Source organism: Neolamprologus multifasciatus, chromosome 14 (genome assembly GCF_963576455.1).
Source record: "Neolamprologus multifasciatus chromosome 14, fNeoMul1.2, whole genome shotgun sequence".
In the NCBI taxonomy this organism is placed as follows: domain Eukaryota; kingdom Metazoa; phylum Chordata; class Actinopteri; order Cichliformes; family Cichlidae; genus Neolamprologus; species Neolamprologus multifasciatus.
In genome coordinates this window covers 14,716,183-14,737,460 of record NC_140452.1, presented here as the reverse complement: position 1 = coordinate 14,737,460, position 21,278 = coordinate 14,716,183, and the positions used below count along the sequence as shown (strand labels likewise).

Here is a 21,278-nt window from a genome sequence, read left to right as displayed (position 1 = left end):
TGTGATTGGTTCCCCTTTTTTTTGTCTACTTTAAATTAAAAAAAATAAAAAAATCTGTGGGTTAATCAAATAAGGCTATTTCATTAAGGGTATTTAACGATGTAAACATAAAATACTATAAAAGAAAATGAATAGTAAACCATATATCTTTGATAGAGACACATTTGTTCTTAGAAAGATAACAAACCCTGTTTAATCTACTTCAGTCGTCTTTTAGTTTAGACTCTACACAAGATTATTTTTCAAATTTTATCATCTCTTTTGATAGAAAGGAAGTGGGGGTGGGGGCCACGGACATGGTTTCTGTGGTAAATCCGAATGTGGAAGTGCAGTGCATACATGCCTAACAGCTGACAGGATGCTTCTCCACACAAGTGATCAAAGTCAGGGTGATTAAAATGACTTATTTGTGATTTCCGTTCATGTCTGCTTAGCTACAGATGCAGAATTTCTCCAAAACAGGAAAGTACATTCTTGCTGCAAAAACAAGAACGACGAGACTCTGCATGACAAAAACAACTAGTGTGGGCTGTAGCCAGCAGCAACACTGCAAATCTGTGCCCTTTACAGAACCAGCCTTGCATTTTAGCTCTCTTTACACAACAAACATCCCTTTTAGCTCTCCACCAAACTAAGGAGCCATTCAGTTTTTCTGGGGTTCTCTTGCATAAGTTTTATATTCTTTGTAAACCATATAAATAGTAAGTGTTTTGGTCCAATCAGTTATAATATACTGCCAATGTCCCCACTTGGACTGATTAAATTGAACTAGACCAAATAAATAATTAAATAAATAATTAAAATATGGAATAATAAATAGCATGGTGTCCACAGTGAAGTCTGCTATCCAAAAGTTACAGATCTGACTCGCGAAATCCACCGATAACAGTATGTTTCTGTATAAACAGGAGAAAGAGTGAGACAGTCAGCTAGCTTCAGCTCAGCGAAGCTTCACTCAGCAGAATTTATTAAAAGATATTGAAATATACTTTCTGCTTTCAGATATTACATCCTTATATAAAGGTAGACTTTCAAAAACAAAATACAGAATCATTTTATAACTGATTCACAACCACCCGATACATTCATAACACACAAGGCCACAAGTAAAATGTAAATAAATCTCTGTTCACCGCACAAAATCATATACAGTGTTGTGCAAAAGTATTAAGCCATCCCTCTAAATTTTACTAGGACTGCAGTGATTTATCAACAAATATAGATTGAATCGCCTTATATACTGTATTTCTAACAAGCTTGAAAGTCATCGTTTGGTATGACCACCTTTGTGTCTTTAATTACAAGCAAGTGTGTAATTAATTTCTTTGCAAGCTGAATGTCGCCCTAATCAGAGCCTCCCCTTTATTTCAGAAATGGGAGTAAACATTCAGTGTGGCACCTCTTTCCTCTTTATAGTATCAATATTAATGAAGATTTGAAACAAAACCCCACTGATTTCCAGTCCAGTTCTTGTGTAATTTGGCAAAGCTCAGCTTTTTCTCCATGTTTCCTTTCCTTAAAATGGTCACTTGACAGCCGCTCCTATACTGAGACCATTTTTGATAATTCTTCAGTGAACAGTTGATGGATCAGCAGGAGGGACAGACGCATCTCTCAAGTTCTATGACGAGACTTATCTTTTTTCAGATGCTGTTCATCCACCTTAGTTGTTGTTTTTTGTTTTAGGCCTGCTGCCTCTTCTTTTGTCCTCCACTTTTATCATTTTTTTTAGAACATACTGAACAACCATGCCATCTATTAGCTCTGTGGGAATCACATTATTGGGGCAAGAATTATGTGCAGAAATGTGTTATGTTTGGCATTTTTCATATATTCAGCCAATGACTGTAAAAAAACCTTTTATACAGTCACTGTATTCAACTAAAGAAATGGCAACAAATGTTAATGAGTTTATTCATTGTTGTTTTTTTAAAGGGGCTGCTAATAATGACGTGCCAGAAGATACAATTTCAAACTGGTTCTTTTTTTAAGTTTTCTGTGATGTGTAAACACAACCCTGGTTCATCCCTCGAGTTATCTGTTGCTTGCATAGATCATTGTTAAGTGAACAAATGAAAACTCCTCTGAAAACAGGACTTCAGAAAGCCTGGAGAACTGTTGCTCAAGACTGCTTTAAAAATGCCAGACTTAATCTATGGCTGTTGGAGGTTAATAGGGTGGATATGGATATGAAGTGAATGATCTTGGAAAAAATAAGTCTGGTTTCAACACTGAATTTATTTTTCCAAAAGAATCCTATTGATCAGAACACTGATTATTTAGGAGACAGGTACCTACCAATCCAAAGCAGACAGAATCACTGCTGACATTTCAATTGATGAAGACCCTGGGATGGAGAGCAGGTGAGACCAACCTATGCACACTATGCAAAGACTCCACTAAATGCCCAGGGAGATAAAACCTTTCTGAGATTTTTCTGTTGAACAAAGTCGTATAAGTCAATCCTAATGGAAATATGTCCAAAGCACAGCTGCTTAGACCACCCAACAGCTAGTTGGAGAGATGGCTCCCCCAAATCATAAGCTGGGAAGTTCACCTGTGAGGTCACTTTGTGAAAGGCTCTGAAGTCCAAAAAAAACAACAACAACAACAAAACACTCTGTGCAAAGGGATTTGGGAAGGTGGTCAAATGTCGAGAAATTTGCCATACTTGGAGAGAAATGGCAAAAAGAAAAGACTGAGAGAAAATTAACAAGCAAACAAAACTGAAGCAAAATGTCCGGATACAACAGCTGATAATGCTCAAGACACGAGCATGCACTACTGTGGACGTGGAAGAGGAAAGGATGTGAAGGCAGCAATAACATAGGCTGTTTTCTGTGGCTGAAAATGCCCAAAATGTTGCTGTATGAAGCAAAAATCAGCGAGAGAAAGTTAAGTTGGGTTAAGGATTGTCTTGAAAAACAGGAAACTGGGGGTATCTGACTTAGGGTGGGGGATGAGAGGGGAAGGAGGGGGATGTGAAAATGAGACATGCACGTGCAATGAATGCAAGCGTGTTAACACAGCCATCTTTCACATTGCTGCTAAAACGGAAAAAGCTGAGGGGCATATTATGGCCAAAGACTGAATTCATCTGGTGTTTACAAACCCTCGCTACAATGAATTATCTGGGTTGCAGGACAACATGTTAACTTTTTAGTAAACCCGTGAACAGACTAAGTAGTAGAGCCATAAAATCTGCAGGACCAGGAGACTTTCTGATGACTGAACAACGCAAAAGAGATTTCCGAAGACAATGAATGAATCTTTCAAACATGCATTTCTGCTGTCACCAAGTTGTCCTGTCAACTTGCAGGACACTTAATACTACACTATATAACTTTATAACACTTATTAATAAAAAAAAAAAAAGCATATCATCATTGAGGCACTGCAAATTATTTAATCCCAACAACATGTAAACTTGTTGACTGTCATTGTGTCAGGGAAAAATAGCTTGATTATGACATGAGTGAGTAAAATGTAGCGATTGTTAAATACAACTTGAATTTGCTTTCACATTGGAGTGGAAACTCCAACAGACTGCTGTGTTTGCATTTCATGATAAACAGGTGAAGTTTCCACAACAGCATACACACAGACACTACACGTGACAGCACATGTGTCTGAGAGAGCTGACCAAAAACAAAAAAACCCAAATGTGCAGTCAGAGTGATTTTCACTGATAAATGTCAAGGTTTTTACAGTATCCATGATACCAGTACACATCCTTCTCTTTCGAAAGCTAGCAGGTAGGGCTGGCAGGGCTAGCAGGGCTGGCAATACAGAACTGTCAATCAAGACACTTTATTAACAAACGAACAAGGTTCGCTGCAACGATGCTGCCCTAGCTAAAATAGCACATCAGTAAAATAATTAAACAAAATGGTGGAGACCGGCCACTTGGGGAGGCAACCTACAGGGAGAAGTGCCCAAGGGTGCCACCAATTACTCACCCGTGGACTCTCTGCAATTCTCAATGCCACTTAAATGATGCATTATACCTCTTCTCCAGTGTGTACACTAGCATGCATCAGAGGGAATTCCACCACACATGCCTAGCCCCCACAATAAGTGGTTGCCTCCACTAAAGAAAAAAAAACAAAACAAACAAACTATAAATTAAGAGATAAAGAACAAAACTCAGTAAATGAGATAGAAAAGAAACAGGAACCAACACACACAAAACCAAAAAAGACAACTCCAAAGAACCAGTCAATGCCCGTCAGTAAACTACAGCAAAGCAACAACAAGGCTGCAACAACACAGCAGCAGCAGTGTGTAGGCCTGTAACACAAGAAAGAACACAGTCATCCAGGCTCCACCCTGCTATAAGCCAAATTACCCGTGAGGATCCAACTTACCACCCTTTAACGGTTACACGGATTAAGCAGTTGCGAGGGGAAATAAATCCGATCTGCAATACTTAAAAACAGACTGTGATCTTTGCCACCTTGAACAGGAACAAACAGCTTTCACTGACTTAATACTGCAGACTTCCATTACTTTACGATTATGAAATTCCATAATTGTAAAGTATAATCGACAAAAACGGTGGATGCATGACCTCTGTTTTGCTAAAGAAGCATAGAGAAAGACAAAGCCCAATAGCATTTTTTTCATTCTCACTGGAATTACTAGCAGCAGATCTTCCTCTATATATGGAACAGCTCAAAAAGGTAGTACTGACTTGACATGACCATGCGGGTTACTCAGAATTAATGCTTTTAGTACTAACTGTGTCACTGAGAAGAACAACATACACATTTATCAGCTGCTTGTTGGTCAATGCTAAGAGCTTTAACAAGAAGGTAACCAACAGCAATGTACACACTATATTACTGGAAATCCCAAATGTCAGGGTTAAAAGTGGCCCTGTATTAAACTCAGCTTCACTTCTCACCACAGATGCAGATGGCGAACCACACGATTACAGAGAAGTTGTTTCTAAAACTTATTCAGCAGAACTAACCTGACAAGCAGTGGTCACAGAACATGACATCTTAGCATCAGGCACAGGACCGTCTCACTCTTCAGCTCAAGCTGCTGAACTCGTGGGACTAGCATGAGCATGTGAAATCGCTAAGGGTCAAGGAGTCACCATTTCTATCGATTAAAGCCATGCATTTGGGGTGGTGCATAATTTCAGCACTTTATGGAAACAGTGACAGCGTATAACAGTCTCTGGGGAGCGGATTGCACATACTGAGCTTGTAGCTGCATTGCTGGATGCCCTATTGTTCCCCAAGATTATAGCTGTTTGTACATGTGAAACTCACACTTACTCAAAAGACTCCCTATCCCCAGGCAGCTCTAGGGCAGATGTGGCAGCGAAGATAGCAGCTAAACAGACTGTGAAACCAGACCACAGCATTAACATCAAAACAACACAAACTTCATCTCTTAACACGAATTTACAGGCTACCATGCATATCGATACTCTGTTTCACCCACGAGGGATCAACGATGGCATGCATGCAGCACCTGTTTGAACAACCAGGTTGTCAAATGTGCTGAAAAGTTCAGCATGTTTTTGTTTTTTTTTATTAATATAGAAGCTGTTGGTGTGACATTTCTCATCCCTCTTACACATGGTAAACATGCAGATGACTCACCAATGTCCCAAACATGAGAAATGTTTGTTTTTCAGTCATTCAAGGTGATCCTGAAGAGCAGGCTATTTGCTAGAAAAGTGTGTGGGATTTTTGGCGTTGCACATGTATAGTACATTCATTCCTAACAATACTGCAGCTGGTTCTTTTACAAACAAAATGACTACATTTGAAAAGCTGATCAATTTAAAGAGAAAGTTCTATGACTGAGCATGTGCTAGAGTTTTTGAAAAATGAAAATCATAGGAGTGTTGGTAGCACTGGCTCTCTTAAAACTGTGTGAACAACTGAATAATAGCATTTCATGAATGAGCTGGATACTTTCCTACCATAATTGTGAAAAAAATAATGTAAAAAAAAAAAATTAAAGTATTGTAAAAAAACAAAACAAAACTGATATACATGTAAAATTTTAAATCATTAGGATGTCGGACTCATCAGCTAAGGCTGTCTCACTTTCTGTTTCATACTGTCTTGACTGAAACCTACCAGAATGCAAACACTACTATTTTTGGAAGTTGTTTTTATTATTATTATGTTTTACATACAGATATAATGCTAGAAGTGATTAAATATAATGAAAAAAGTGGAATTGTAGTTGTAAATTTGTTGAAAAGTGTTCAAATTATGTATCTTCTATCCACAGTTAGTACAGTGTGTGATTGTAACCTTCATGGCCAAAGACCTACCTATAAGCTGTGTTTGAGGTCAGGAGGCACTTTAATGCTTTAATACGTGTGGCATTCCCAAGACGTTGTTCTATAAATCTGTGGTCTTTTTGTGATCACATAAGGAAAATGAAAAAGATATTGTTTCAGTATTTCTCCCAAAGTCCTCAACAAAAGTTTGGGACATTTACATCTTCACATCCAGATCTCTGCAGATCAAAAAGTAGCAGTCTGTTGGCTTTCAGGTAGACTTTGCTTGAAAGAAGAAGAATTTCCCATTCTGATGGTTAATTAATCCCATCTAGCCATCACAGTCTCTTGAATAGAGTTGGATTTCGTTGCAGTAAAATTCAAATAATTTAAGAACAATAATATGTGTGAAAAACTGTAAGACCACTCATCTCACTGTTACACCTGTCGGTTTGAGGAAGAATAATAACTATAATCGTAAAGAATTTAGCCGACAACAACACACTGAGTTTGTTTGCTTTGCACCAAATATGATTACATGCTGCAAGACTGTGCAGGTATCAGAATAACCATTTGGGTAATTAAGTAAAGCACTGTTAACTTTATAAGGTCTGCACTGCTTTATCCTTTAACAGTTTCCAACTCTTTTAAAGAGCCGCATCTTAACAGGACTAACACCATGTAAAAAAAGAAAAAAAAATTATATAAAGTAATAACACAACACATGAAAATCAGCCTTTTGGAGTCTGTCTTAGAAGTCTTAGAAGGCAGTATATAAGATGTAACTGTTACAGCTTGCTAGTCAAAAGCATGTTCTCCAAAACCCCACACTGCCACCCTTTGGCTTATACCTAAAATATTGTCCCACAGCAAAATGATGTCACAGATATTAATTTACACTTGTTATGAGTCACAGTGTTCTCCGCACACACAATAAACTGAGCATCAAAAAAGTTTACATCATCTAATGCGGCATTAGTTTTATGTGTGGCACACAAGAAAAGAAAGACAAAGAGTGTAGAACAGAGACCTCTGGTTGGTAAACTTTAATGTTCTCCCTAACCAACACATTATTACAGGATACCTTCAGTGTCTGTACAACAGGTGGCAGTGATGCACCAAAACACATGGATGACGTTACATCCACACCTATGCCTTACTGTACAGACAAATATCTATCATTAAAAAAATATTTATTTGATTTCTGTATGATCTTTTCTACCTCACCATAACCACACAACCACAACACTGTCTGTCTGTAACAGGTGGGAGATTTAAGGCCAAACTTTAAAGTAGAAAGGATGTGTGTTTATCTTGAGAGGGGCCTGATAACTGAATGCTCTGCATCCCATTCTACTTTTTCACTATGAACAAAAAAACGTCTACACTCTGAGATCAGAGTACTCTGATAGTGTATTGGGATCATATGATATTGGTATGCTGGGATTGTGTTAAGAATGGCATCTAGCATAAAAATCTGTCAAATCAAATATCTGGGGCTGTGGCAACCTGTGACTAGGGGAGCAGTTAAAAGTAACTCCATCTGTATTGTTTGTGATAGAATGGTGCCTGAAGATCTGCGATGATGTTTGTGAGAAGAAGCATTTTACATTCAGTTATATATAAAAAGGGATCCAAAGAGGAGATGCTAATATGTGAAACTATGATCTCTCTTTTTAATCTTTGTTTGTACTCTCTCTGTAACATTTTAGATCAACTGAAGGCTTTTCAGAAAGCTTTTAGGCCAGCCTGGTGACACTGAATCACAATAGTGCAGTCTAAAAGTTACAAATAGATGGGTTTTAGAGAACTCTAAGAAATGATGAGACATTCTGTTCAAATCACATTAAAAATAATTAAAACAAACAAACAAACAAACAAAAAACTCACATACAAAATAAACTGAGCCACAACAACAACACACAAAGCTGCTGATGCTGCATTAATTAAGCGAGAATCAACAACCACACAGGAATCACTGAGAGTGTATAGAAGTTAAACCTTGCTCTTCACATGACACCCAGGAGAGTAGCTTCGTTCTATACAATTTTTGAAGAGCAATAACATTCACAACCCAACTCACAACACAGCTGCAGTGTTTGCATGTGCATGAACATGAGGCGCAGAGAGCACGGATGGTAAACACTATCAACAGAGACGATGTGGCTGCACCGGCCGCGTTGGTACCATCGCAGATAGATAAAATATTTAAATGTTAGAGAGGATTATTTTAGGAGTAGACCTCACAGCTCCTTGATTTGAAATGAAATCAGCTGATTCGTTGGATGGGGGCGGGTTCAAATACGGGTGGAAGCCATCTTGGACGTTTGCTTGACTCTGACGAGACTCGTTGGTAGTTAGCTAAAGATTGCTCACAAATACCGCTTACGGCACCGGCTATTTCAATAGCTCAAGGTAAACGTCCTTATAATGAATCTGCTTCAATTCACGAATAGATCATTGCTTTAGGTTCAGCTGTTATTTCTTGTAGATAACACTAGGCTTTAGTGTTTATTATTTTACCGTCGCTAGCCTTGCTAGGTTGCTAGCAGACCTAGCACGGCAATCTCATTGCAGCTAAAGTTAATGCTGGTTGATGGCGGATAGCCAGTCAGTTTTGTTATTGGGCTGACATTTGAAATGGTCAGATGAATTAATCGTGTAACATTGACTGGAATAAATGTATATGAATTCGGTATTGTGGTGTTGATTAACGTGAAAAGATGACTGAAATTAATGTACCAGAAAGTCATGTCTGTAACTAGCCTACCTACTCCTCCTTCTAGGGTAGATTTTTTTCTTTTTTTATTAAACGAGTACACTAATCACCGTTGAACCATTAGTTAAAGTATGCATCCAGTAGAAATCACACGCAGCACATTCTTATCCAACTGTACACTCAATTTGCCAATGCTCTTAATTTATCAAGGCCGCTTATTCATTGTTTGCGAAGCTAAATAACATTCGCTGTCAGCGCTGTGTCGGCTAACTTTTGACATTAGGCCAGCCGTCAAGTGTTTCTGTGCGTTAGCAAAATGGTGACTTTAAGTCTCACCAAACCCGAGGACTGCATGCTGCGGAGCTGTTATTCCACCGACGTTTCTATTTTGCCATTTCTAACGCTGTCTTGTGCGTTTTAGGTTTGGACAGCCCCGAGGAAGGACACAGCGGCCCGGTTTAGCTAATCAAGATGGCTAGCTGAACAGTCGGCCAATGCTTGAACGCTTGCGAAGCCCTCTTGGAGTATTCCAGATAATGTTGACAAAATTAATCTATGCTAAGCCCTAATTTAATTTCAATGCATAGAAGTCTTATAAAAAACGAGAAGAGGAATTTGTTTCTGGACACTTGATATCACAAAAGACACTGTTGAAGAGTAAATGATTTAGTATTTACCTTTAGTTGATTAAGATTTAAAAAGGCGAGGGCAATTTTTACGTTTTGAGTGGACTCACGTCACCTGGAAACTGTTAAAGGTTTCATTGCTGTTGGAATAAAGTTGAGCCAAGTCAACATGAGCACCGCCAGAACGGAGAACCCAGTGATTCTGGGCTTGCCCAACCAGAATGGACAGCTCAGAGGCTCAGTGAAGCCTGCTGGAGCACCAGGTGGAGGTGGAGGAGGGCCGCAGCAGCAGCTTAACCAGATGAAAGGCACAATCAACAATGGAAACTCCCAGCCAGCCCCTACAACAAATGCTGTCATCAAGTAAGTTATTTAATACTAAAATTAAACAATTTTGACTTCTCATTACAACTACTGCTGTCAGTTAAATGTGATACTGCTTGTTAATAATTCTGGCTTCCACAGGCCTGGAGATGACTGGAAGAAAAATTTGAAATTGCCCCCAAAGGACATGAGGATGAAAACGTCGGTTGGTAACATGTTTCTTTTGACCCAGAAGCTTATATATCCTATTACTCATTTGTTTGTTTTTTTGGGCTGTGAATAAAAATATTCAGTGCTGTGTTTAATAACTCATTTTTATACAAGCCTACAATCACTGTTATATTAATATATGTGTTCCACACAAGCTGTCAAAGTACTCTTCTTCATATACAATCGTTCTGTGACAATTACAGGATGTGACTGCAACTAAAGGCAATGAGTTTGAAGATTATTGCCTAAAAAGGGAGCTGCTTATGGGAATCTTTGAGATGGGCTGGGAAAAGCCATCTCCAATCCAGGTATGTTAAGACTGCTTTGATTTGACGGCTGAACAAGAAGGCATGTTTGTGCATAAGGAAGTGCATACTTTTGCTCTTACAGAATAGATTGTAGTGCATAAAAGGACAGACGAGTTCTTTGACATTGACACGTGATCAGTGTTAAATGTAGTTGACTATTAAAGGTTAAATGTAACAGTTAATTCTTCAAACCTGTGAAAATTGCTATTCCTGCAGTATGGCTCAGGAGCATTGTAGTACCTATTAGGTTGTTTGGGTAGTGCCTGTTAGCATGTGTCCTAAAAACTCTGGTGAACCCTCTTGGACATACCATAATATTTCTTATTACTTAGTGGGTGGACTGACACACAATGTTTGTACATTTGTTGTACCCAGGTTATGCATTTCAGCTTTGATTTCATCAGTTATCTTTATAAAAAAAAAAAAAAAGATTGGCTTGTTTTTGTTTTTTCTGTGGTATTTTTGCCTTTATTGGAAAGTGGAACAGTGACAATGGTAAGGTAAGGAAAGTGGGGAGAGACTTGAACCCAGGCACTTTCACTCGGCTATGTGACATGTGGCGCCCATCTCCTCAGTTGTCTTTATGCACTTTCATGAGTTTAACATCTTTAGTAGCTCGTTTGGCAAATTTGGTTTATTACACTTCATTTATAAGCTTTAGAATCACTCTCGGCTGCACAGAATAAGTTTCAGTTTCTCAGCACTTATCCATCGGAAGGAACGATGTAAACAAAGTATGCTAATGAGTGGTGGCCTATTTCAGATAGGCAAACTGCAGGGTGGGCGGATGTGTGTATGGGCTGTTGGTAGACAAAGTAAATGGAACTTGAAAAATTAACATTTTACCTTCCACTCAGAACAATTGTATTACATGTTTGCACTAGAATAAATTCATTAGATGTGTGATGTGGATGAATCAAAAAGTATTCTTTGTATTTCTCTCTTTGTCTGCAGGAGGAGAGCATCCCCATTGCACTGTCAGGAAGAGATATTTTGGCCAGAGCCAAGAATGGCACGGGAAAGAGTGGAGCCTACCTCATTCCCTTACTTGAACGCATTGACCTGAAGAAGTACTGCATACAAGGTGAGAGAGCTCATTTTCAACAAGATTTCTTTTTTATTATTATAAATGTTGAATTTTAGCTTGCCTCATTTGAAAGTCATTAAGTGGGTTGTTAAAAAAAGAGGGGGGTGAAAATGAAATCAGTATGCCCTTGATAAACCTCGACACATAATGAGCCTTTACTGATGATTTGGTCAAATCGGTGACCCCAAAAAGCAACTGCTTTAGTATTGAAATTTAACTAGAAATGCAAAAGTCATCAACATTTACATTTTTTTTTCTAATGCCAATTTTAATATTACTTACTTAGGATAACAGGAGAAACAAACTGTAGTTGTATAAACAGTTGATATATTTTGACATTTGCTGTTCAGTGTTTCCAAAATAAAATGGCAACTATATATACACACTGTAAATTCTGCACAACAGTGCTGCTGAAACGGTTTAGAACAGACTCACGTTTTAACCAAAAAACATTTTAAATTGCAAATCACGTGTTACACAATCGTGCTACACATGCGATCCCTAAATGTCAGCTTCTCTTCTAGAGTTTTCTGCTTCAAGAGCACAAAATCAGATCCTCATCCAAATGCATTATTTTGCTCGAGGCTAGGTTTCCTGTTATTGATGGTCTAGTTTGTTTTGCTCCATTTAACATGTAACTACATTTTTATTCTCTTTTCTGAAGACTGTTTTTGACTATGTTATGAATACAACAGTGTCTGATAAAGACATGTAAACATCTTTTTTTTTTTTTTTTTTTTTTTTTTTTTTTTTTGATTCATTGTGTCCTCATGAAAATGAAAGTGGTGGGACAAGGTCTGAGACATGTTACTGATCGGAGCCTGTTTTAATTTGTTTTTGATTCTTGAAAATGTAGTAGTACCATTGCACTTGATCCTATGCTTAATTACTTGCAAATGTTTAATAAAATGGTAATAAATAAGTCTTCTCTTTTTCCAGCTTTGGTCATAGTGCCCACCAGAGAACTGGCTCTGCAAGTAAGCCAAATATGTATCCAGGTCAGCAAACACATGGGTGGTGTGAAGGTCATGGCAACCACAGGTGGAACCAATCTCCGTGATGACATCATGAGACTCGATGAAACGGGTAACCTTTCACACGTAACATCAGTTATTACAGTCTTATATTTTATAACGCTGTATATCTTTTATTTATTTTTATTGGGTTCAGTGTTATTATATGGAGGGTATTTGCCAGGAGTAAGATTTAGGAAAATTGGAAATTAATCTAACAATACAACAGTTAGTGAAGACAGTTGACTTGCATTAATGTAATGCGTCCCCCCTCCCAGTAAACAACAAATCTTTGAGTTGTACTGGCAAATTTTACCAAACCAACTAAGACTAAAACTCAATCTGTATTAACAAAATTTTGATTTGCAAATTTACAGTTTAGCTTATTTTTTCCATTTAACTAAGGTTTTTTCCCCTCCTCCCTCAGCTACTCTTTTTAAGTTTAGCTTTAGTTAATGCTAAATACTCTTGGTGGGAGTCAACATGATTATTTCACACTGACGTCTGTGTAAGTCTGTGCAATCTCCTGCATGGATTTCCTCATACAGTCTGAAATCAGGGGTGATCTGAATCGTCTGCTTTACTGTCTGTCTCAGTGACGATTTTTTATTTTTTTTTATTTTTATTTTTTTAAGAAGATGTAAATTGAAATATTCCTGGATCTTTGGTACATCTCTAGTTGAATCCTAAATGTTGGTATGATTGCTACCAAAGCTCATTTGATTGGCGTAAATGAAAATCTTCATCTATACTTAAAACAAACAAACAAACATGAGTCCATCAAAGGAAGGCATTATAAGCTGCACTGAGATCTGCAAAGGAGAAAAGATGATAAGCACGGTCTGGCTTAATTTTCAAGTTTTTGCCTGATCTTATCTGTAGCCAATACAAAAAATAGACCCCCGTAAACACACACACACACACACACACACACACACACATTTCACAGGCAGTCAATGCTGATGTCTGAAATGTTAACTAATAAAAACACATGTATTGATCTGATTACTGTCAAATGCATATTGATTTTTTGTTAAAGTTGTCAATATAGCTTTTGTTGAGTATTCCTCAGCGGCTGAATATCAGCAATATGATGATCGTGATCATTTACCATCATTCCTCCACTGAAATGTGGACACTTAAATTCTGATAACATTGCCATTCTTAGAAAATGTGGTAGACCTTAATTATTGATACCTTTTGCTTTTTATTTTTTAGTACATGTGGTCATTGCCACACCTGGAAGGATTTTAGACCTCATCAAGAAAGGAGTGGCCAAAGTTGGTCAAGTGCAGATGATTGTTCTAGATGAAGTGAGTGAAGCTGTTTACTTTTATTAGACCTTTTTATTTCTAAATAAGTGCATTTAGATAATTTGGGTCAGTCAGGTGATGGAGCTAAATGTGTCTTTTTTTCCCCCCATCTCCTGTTCAAAAGGCTGACAAGCTCCTGTCTCAGGACTTTGTGGTCATGATGGAGGAGATCCTGGGCTTTTTGCCCAAGCAGAGGCAGATTTTGCTTTATTCTGCAACCTTCCCTCTCAGCGTGCAGAAGTTCATGGTACATTTTGTTTCCTTATTCATGAACTTGTGATTTCAAATAAGCTTTACAATGTTAACAACTTGCATTTCAACCTGTATATAATCATTTCTATGTATTTTTGTAGAATTCACACTTGCAGAAACCCTATGAAATCAACCTAATGGAGGAGCTTACACTGAAGGGTGTGACTCAGTATTATGCTTATGTAACTGAAAGGCAAAAAGTCCATTGCCTCAACACCTTGTTTTCCAGGGTGAGTTTTGCCTCTCTGCACTTGTAAATAATAAAAAAAATGTACAAATAGGAAGAGTCTGATGAACATGCAATTGTGTACTTATTTTTTTTTTTTTGCATAATTTATTTTTAGCTCCAGATCAACCAATCCATAATCTTCTGCAACTCGTCTCAGAGAGTGGAGCTCCTTGCCAAGAAGATCTCCCAGCTTGGTTATTCATGTTTCTACATTCATGCAAAGATGCGACAGGTCAGCTTAAAGTACTGCCCCAGAAAAGCTTGTTCACCAAAATGCACAATTGATTTTTGCAAGAACTGCTGTTCACTCCAACATCCTGTTTATGGAGAGTTGGCACTGGCAGTCCCCAGACTGACTACATGATAAATAAATATAACTGTAAACACTTGGGTTGCTGCACAAACAGATTTTCCACTGCTTTACTTGTCATTTGTTTTTGCATGTTATGAATACCTGAGATGACAGCTTAGTTACTGACTCAGCATACGTGCTTATACCTCACCTAAGATGGTTTACATCAGTTGTGGACAAGTGTTATGAGTAAAAAGGCATGCATTATCTCTATGTAATCTATCCTGATGTAATTCAATGATGCCCTGAAGTGAATAAATCTGCTTCTAAATGCATTTTTTTTTTTTTAAAATCCATTTTCCAGGAACATCGTAACCGTGTATTCCACGACTTCAGAAATGGCCTGTGCCGGAATCTAGTCTGCACTGGTAAGTGAAAGAAACGTGTGCAACTGCCGCATTTTACCAGTAGGAGTTGAAAGAAACTGAGATAGGATTTTTATTACTGCTATTATTATTATTATTATTATTATTAGTAGTAGTAGTAGTTTTTGACGGTAAAACTGAGCTGTTCTATTGTGTACATCTCTAGTTTGTTTTTGTTTTTGTAGTGACTGATTTGCGCAAGCCTATTTTCTTTAATGTTCTATCCTGCGTGGTTTGATCTTTATTGCTTTTCCCCTCTAGACCTCTTCACAAGAGGAATCGACATTCAAGCTGTGAATGTTGTGATCAATTTTGATTTTCCTAAGCTGGGAGAAACGTACCTTCATCGCATCGGTAGATCTGGTAAGGGCCATGACTCGGACTGTTTTCATCCTTTTTGCTTTGACTGTTTCACTCTTGTCTGCAATATAAATGCATTTTATGCAGCAAAAAAATGCTAAAGCAATTATTTAAGCTGTTGACTACCATAATTTCCAGGCCGCTTCGGACACCTGGGTCTAGCTATCAACCTCATCACGTATGACGATCGCTTCAACCTGAAAGGGATTGAGGAACAGCTTGGAACAGAAATAAAGCCCATCCCTGGCATCATTGACAAGAGCCTATACGTGGCAGAGTACCACAGTGAGAGTGGCGAAGAAGTCAAGCCATGAGCCAGTGAGTACACAGATATGCGACCAGCTGGTTTATAGATGGTCGGAAGATAATTTATCTCCCGTGATTTAATCTTTTTCATCCTGCCGGTTCGAATAAGTTTTACAAACGAGCTGATGGATATGAGCTGTTGCAGAGCTAGTGCTTTGCTGCTTGGTATGCTGGATACTTCGGCACCTTGCTGACACAACTAAATACAATTTAGCCATGATTACTGTCATTACCTGGACTGTGCTTTTCTTGCTGCTCTTAGTGAACATATATCCTGTGAGGAAAGTCTGTTACTTTTATTTTTAAAGATGGCAAAATAAATCTACAAAGGTTTTTCAATATAATATAGTGTGTATATTTGCAGTGTGAAAAATGGTGTGTATTCAAATGGTCAATTTTGCTACATCACGGCTGTTATGCAGAGTATCAGCGTGTCGGCCATAATCGCAGTCGAATTCTCTAAATACTAAAAAGATACTTCAGTGCTTCCTTTATCACCTCCTTCAGCAGAAGACACATTGGAACTATCACTGAAACAGCAGAGCATATCATGTGAGTGTTCTGAAGTGTTTTCTGTTTGATGCTGCTTCAACAGGCGGTTAAAGCCACATGTGAACTATGAACATTAATGTTGCTTTAATAAAAGCCTATCAAGCTGATAATAATGAATTGCATTTATAAAGCGCTTTTCGGGGCCCTCAAAGCGCTGTACAATTCCACTATTCATTCACTCTCACATTCATACCCCGGTGGAGGCAAGCTACGGTTGTAGCCACAGCTGCCCTGGGGCAGACTGACAGAAGCGAGGCTGCCATATCGCGCCATCGGCCCCTCTGGCCAACACCAGTAGGCAGTAGGTGAAGTGTATTGCCCAAGGACACAACGACCGAGACTGTCCGAGCCGGGGGCTCGAACCGGCAACCTTCCGGTTACAAGGCGAACTGCCAACTCTTTGAGCCACGATCGCCCATACCCATGATACCATGTTAAAAAAAAAAAAAATGCACCAAAGAATTACATAAGTTCTATAAATCAATCATGAGCTGTAGCCGTTGTGTCATTGCCAACATTTTAGGGTTTAGGTTACATTTTTTCCCCCTTGGTCAGCTGGGATAAGTTGCATTGAACATTCAGATAGGAATATATTGGTTAGGAATGAGATGCACGTCTTAGTCCCAAGTTTATGTGCTGTTGTCTTAATTCTGCTTCAAACCTTGCTATGATCTTACAGAGTTCCTGAGATCAAGGAAAAGTAGCTAGGAAAAAGGACAAGGAGGGTTTTTTTGTTTTGTTTGGGTACAGGGTTTCCAGGTAACAGAAGATGAAATGTCTTTACCATCCTTGATATATCCTTGTAGAAGTTGGATATCTGCTAATGACACCTGAGTTGATACATTTATGCAGGTTGCTTCCAGCGACTCTGTCTTGATTTTGATGATAAGAATTATTTAGGCATTTCAATCATGGTGTCAGGAATGTCCTCCTGCATGTGCACAGAGAAATCGTACCCTAGTTTCACTCTGAAACATTATGACCCAAATGGTCATCTGATCTATGAAAAATCAGCCGGTTTGTGTTTCGGTAATGTGTAGAATACAGGTTTTATCTGAGTGTCGTTAGTGGGGGTTTTTGTTGAACAGTCTGGTCTAATGTGATATTTTTTTTTTTCCCTCTCCTTTTTCTAGAGACCAGTCCATCCTCCACTCCCCTCTGTATTCTACTTCATCCCCCACATCTTTGGATTTTTTTTCTTTTCTTCTTTTTTTTTTTTTTTTTTTAAATGTACAGTTGCTGTATGTCTTCCTTTTTTGGATGCCACCATTAGGAATGCGTGCTTTGATGGATGTGTTATTGGAAGAACTCATCTGCCTTTTTAAGGCTCTTTGCTGCACCACCACACCCTGAAGACATGGGCACCACGAGGAAAGAATGGGACCAAGTCAGAAACGTTATCAGTGCACATTGTGATGATTCATATCCACCACTGACACAAAGCCAGCGCCAACAGAGAGCGATAGGACACCTTCCATTCTCCACTTTTAAGTTCGGAAGTTTTATCCAATTAATATCAAGTGCCTTAAACAGTTCAGCTTGTTCTAAAGTAATAACCCCTCATTATCGGTCATCTCTCTCCACTCCATGCTACATATTTCTGTTCACCTAATTGAAAATTTGTTACACTAATTTAATGTCTGACAAAAAAGGTGAATTCATACCCGTCTTTGGTTGGGTCATCCATTCGCAGCAACTGGAGATGATTGGAGGTAGACTGGTCTGAATTATCTTCTTGCTGGCTAAGCTGAACTTGAGTCTGGCTGATAAATGAGGACAAACTTGGATTTCCATGGACAGAGATGCTGGATTTTTTTTTTTTTTTTTCCCCCTTTCTCAAAGATGCAGCCAGACTCAGTCATTGGTGAAAAAAAACTTGTGCTTCTGAGAGACCCAAACTCTTTCCTCTGTCTTCAGCATCAGAACACTAAAAATAATTAAGCAGCCTTGCAACACCATGAGTCATGAGGATTCCTGTTTTGGTGGAGTTTATTTGGAGCGAATGCCTGACACGTATTTTTATTTTTTCTTCCTCCTTTCTTCTTCAGTCGGTCTTTTGTCATCCTGTGTTTCACCTTCCTATGGGTGGCCATACTTAATTCTGTGAGACGTGCAGCCAGCGTTTGGGGTGCACCTTACACTTTGTGTATATACCTTCATTTTAAGATTGTTTTAAACAAGTTAAAAAGGCTGCCTGACAAACTGAAAAGCCATCCGCCCCTTCCCTCTTGTTAGCACTGGAGATGGTTTCCCGAACTGCCAGTTTGTTTGATCTGCAATATTGGCCTGTGAATTTATTTATAATTTTAGAAATTGCAGAATTTACCAGAATCTAAAACATTTAAATGGCGTAGTTCATGAAATGTTTTTAGAGACAGTTATTGCTGAAAATCTTTTTAGCCCATGCATATTTGTTGGAATGTTTCTTCAAAGATGCACTTAACTGTTTAAATTGTTGCCCTTGTTCTTTTGCTTCCAGTGTTAACAAGTGCGAGTCTTGACAGATGGCTTTCCGAAGCTTGTGCATTGAGTAATGAATTCTTTGTCACCAGCCTTGACTTGTGAAACTCTTGAAACACTCTTAAGATCTCTTATACTGAGTGCTGGTGTTGGAAAAGAAAATATTCTATTACTTACTACTCGCTGCAGTGCAGCTGAATTGGCAGATAATTTGTTTTGTGGCGACGGTATTAGCTGTTACGTTGATTTATGCCCTGTTTAAGCACAGCTACATTACTTCCTAATATTGAGGGAGGGGCAGGAAGTCCCCCTCCTTCTGCAGAACGTTGGCCGACTGCATCAAAACGAACCATCTGAAATCCATCTAAAATGTAGCAGGAACAAATTCTGTGCTTTGCAAGTTGGTTGGCTTTTGTGAAACCAGCTAACAAAAGATACTTTAAAAATGAACATGAGCAAGTTGATCAGCACTTAAAACACAGATGGTTCATGCAGCTACACTTACTGCACTACTTTTTACACACTAGATACCCACTTGGGAGCAAAGTGCATGCTAGTGCAGGGAGGGGGAATGAACAAGATGGGTTAGAAAATTACTTTATGTCAGACAGCTTGTTTAAGACATAACTTGGGCATCCCAGCCTGCTGAGTTTATGGCTAATTTCTCTGCCCTTTATTGCTTTATGTTTTGGGTTTTGGGGCTTTACCTCTGCATTTTATATGCAACGTGACAACCTTACATTTGCATTGAGGTCCTCTGATCACTTTGTTCAGCTGAAACCTTTTTGTAACTGAGGTGTTCCCTTTAATATGGCGAGATGCTCTCTTAACTGTTTTAACCAATGGGAAGTATTGCTCATTTAATTTAAGCTCATTTCAAAAGATAAGTGTAGCAGAGATGATTAGTTACCCGTGTATTTCTCATTGGTTAGACTCTGATCCCTGTTCTCACACTTCTGCTGTTGTCCCAGAAATACTTGCACATCTAAACTGATAATTAGGCTGTTTGTCTTTTTGGGGGGGTGGGGGGAATTTTTCTCGTTTAAAGTCAAAATTAAATTTGAGCATTAGTGGAGTCGACAGGGATCTGTTTATGCAGGCACTTGGCAGCTGTCTGTTTCTTATCAGCCCACTGGCAGTAATTGACGCAGCAAAATGCTTTGAGGCTAAAATTGACGACCCTTCGAGGTTCAGCGTATGGCTGCCTTCATGTGGGAGCTGGTTTTACTGCTAGTGGCTGTCATGGAGAACCTTAACGACTGAGACAAGAGCATCTTTCCCCAGATTGGGCATCTAATTGGTTAGTAAAATTGTCTCTCTTGTTAAGGTCTTTTTTTTTTTTTCTTTTTCTTTTTTAAATTTGGGAGGAGGTTGAATTGGTACGCCTGCTGCCCTGATGCATAAGTTCGTCCTCTTGATTGTTGTGACACATTAATAACACAACTTTTGTGTACAATTTGGCAGTCCCATCTCTCAGCTGTCAAGAGACGATAGGAGTCCTTTTTAGGATTTCTGTCTGAATTTATGCATCAGTAAAATATGTGGGGTGGGGCCTGTGGGTACTTCAGAAACAGGATATCTAAAGATCCAAAGTTTAGGTAATGGGTACGAAAAGGTTTGAAAGAGTTACCCCGCTTTTTTCTTTTCAAAATGAAATGTTCAATGGAGTACACGTTTCATGAAAAAGGCTCCAAATTTAAGTGAAATTTTCTTTATTTTGAATTTGGTTGCTTAATTGGCAGATTTTTCAGTGATGCAAGATGTCATAAATATTACTGGATTGGATTAAAAGTTGTGTTCAATAAAGCTCACTGAAATTTATTGTCTGAAGTGTTTTGTTTTCTTTTTGTTTTTCCTCCAAATGTATTACAAATTGAACTTGGACACTGCTGCTTGCCTGACTAATGGGTCTTTCAAAGCTTGGCGCCACTAATGTAGCAGCTGTCCTCTTCAGATCTTGTGTCTTTATATAAACTTTGGCCTGGAGGCATTTCTCTTATGACAGTTCTCTTATAGCACTCTTGCTTGTACTTTGGCGTCACTTGACTTTACAGCTGAACATGAGCAACTTGAAAGCGTTGTGCTTCTTGTGTTTGGCTCTCTTTGCTAGCGCAAAGGGAGATGTTCCTCCACCATGTGGCAGGTATGGATTATTTTAATATATATTTTTATATAAAACTTCTGTGTTTGGTTTTGGTTTTTTTTTGTTTTTTTTTGGGGGGGGGGTCTTGTGTGTAAGAGGACATGAAAGTCTCCATGATACTACAAGAGATTTGTCATTTCCTGGTCAAGGAAAAGAACTAGAGGAACCTTAGGTCAATCCTAAATCTACAAATTTGATTTAAAATAATGCCAAATTACTGCAATGATTGAAATCTAAACTACTGAAAGGTCTCCGCTTAATGGCTTAAATTGGTTTGTCCTTTTATTCTAGCGTTACATATATTGACTATTACCTGCAATGTTGCATACGGTGCATCTTTACGCTATGCCCAGCCGGTTGTGCATTATCCTTCCGGCACGCCAGAGTGTCGCTTATTTGATAGGTT

General features: G+C 38.5%; 2 protein-coding genes across 9 annotated transcripts in view; both read left to right on the top strand.

Moving 5' to 3' along the window:
• The first annotated feature begins 8,520 nt into the window (after positions 1 to 8,520).
• On the top strand, positions 8,521 to 20,550 carry ddx6 (DEAD (Asp-Glu-Ala-Asp) box helicase 6). Its single transcript, XM_085184032.1, has 14 exons — positions 8,521 to 8,668; positions 9,394 to 9,961; positions 10,064 to 10,127; positions 10,336 to 10,440; positions 11,395 to 11,524; positions 12,467 to 12,613; positions 13,759 to 13,853; positions 13,978 to 14,100; positions 14,207 to 14,335; positions 14,450 to 14,566; positions 14,991 to 15,054; positions 15,313 to 15,414; positions 15,550 to 15,729; positions 17,403 to 20,550. The coding sequence occupies exons 2-13, from the start codon at positions 9,768 to 9,770 to the stop codon at positions 15,723 to 15,725; spliced, it is 1,446 nt and encodes a 481-aa protein (XP_085040158.1). The 5' UTR covers positions 8,521 to 8,668; positions 9,394 to 9,767; the 3' UTR covers positions 15,726 to 15,729; positions 17,403 to 20,550.
• The window catches only part of treh (trehalase (brush-border membrane glycoprotein)), a 65,616-nt gene continuing 64,252 nt past the window's right edge, over positions 19,915 to 21,278 (top strand). For 7 of the 8 annotated variants that reach the window (XR_014877842.1, XR_014877841.1, XM_085184029.1 and 4 more), the window contains exons 1-2: positions 19,922 to 20,029; positions 20,840 to 20,872. The gene's annotated coding sequence lies outside the window, so the exon portion shown is untranslated. Of the gene's footprint in view, positions 20,030 to 20,839; positions 20,873 to 21,278 lie in introns of all 8 variants that reach the window. The other variant, XM_085184027.1, reaches the window with a different exon arrangement.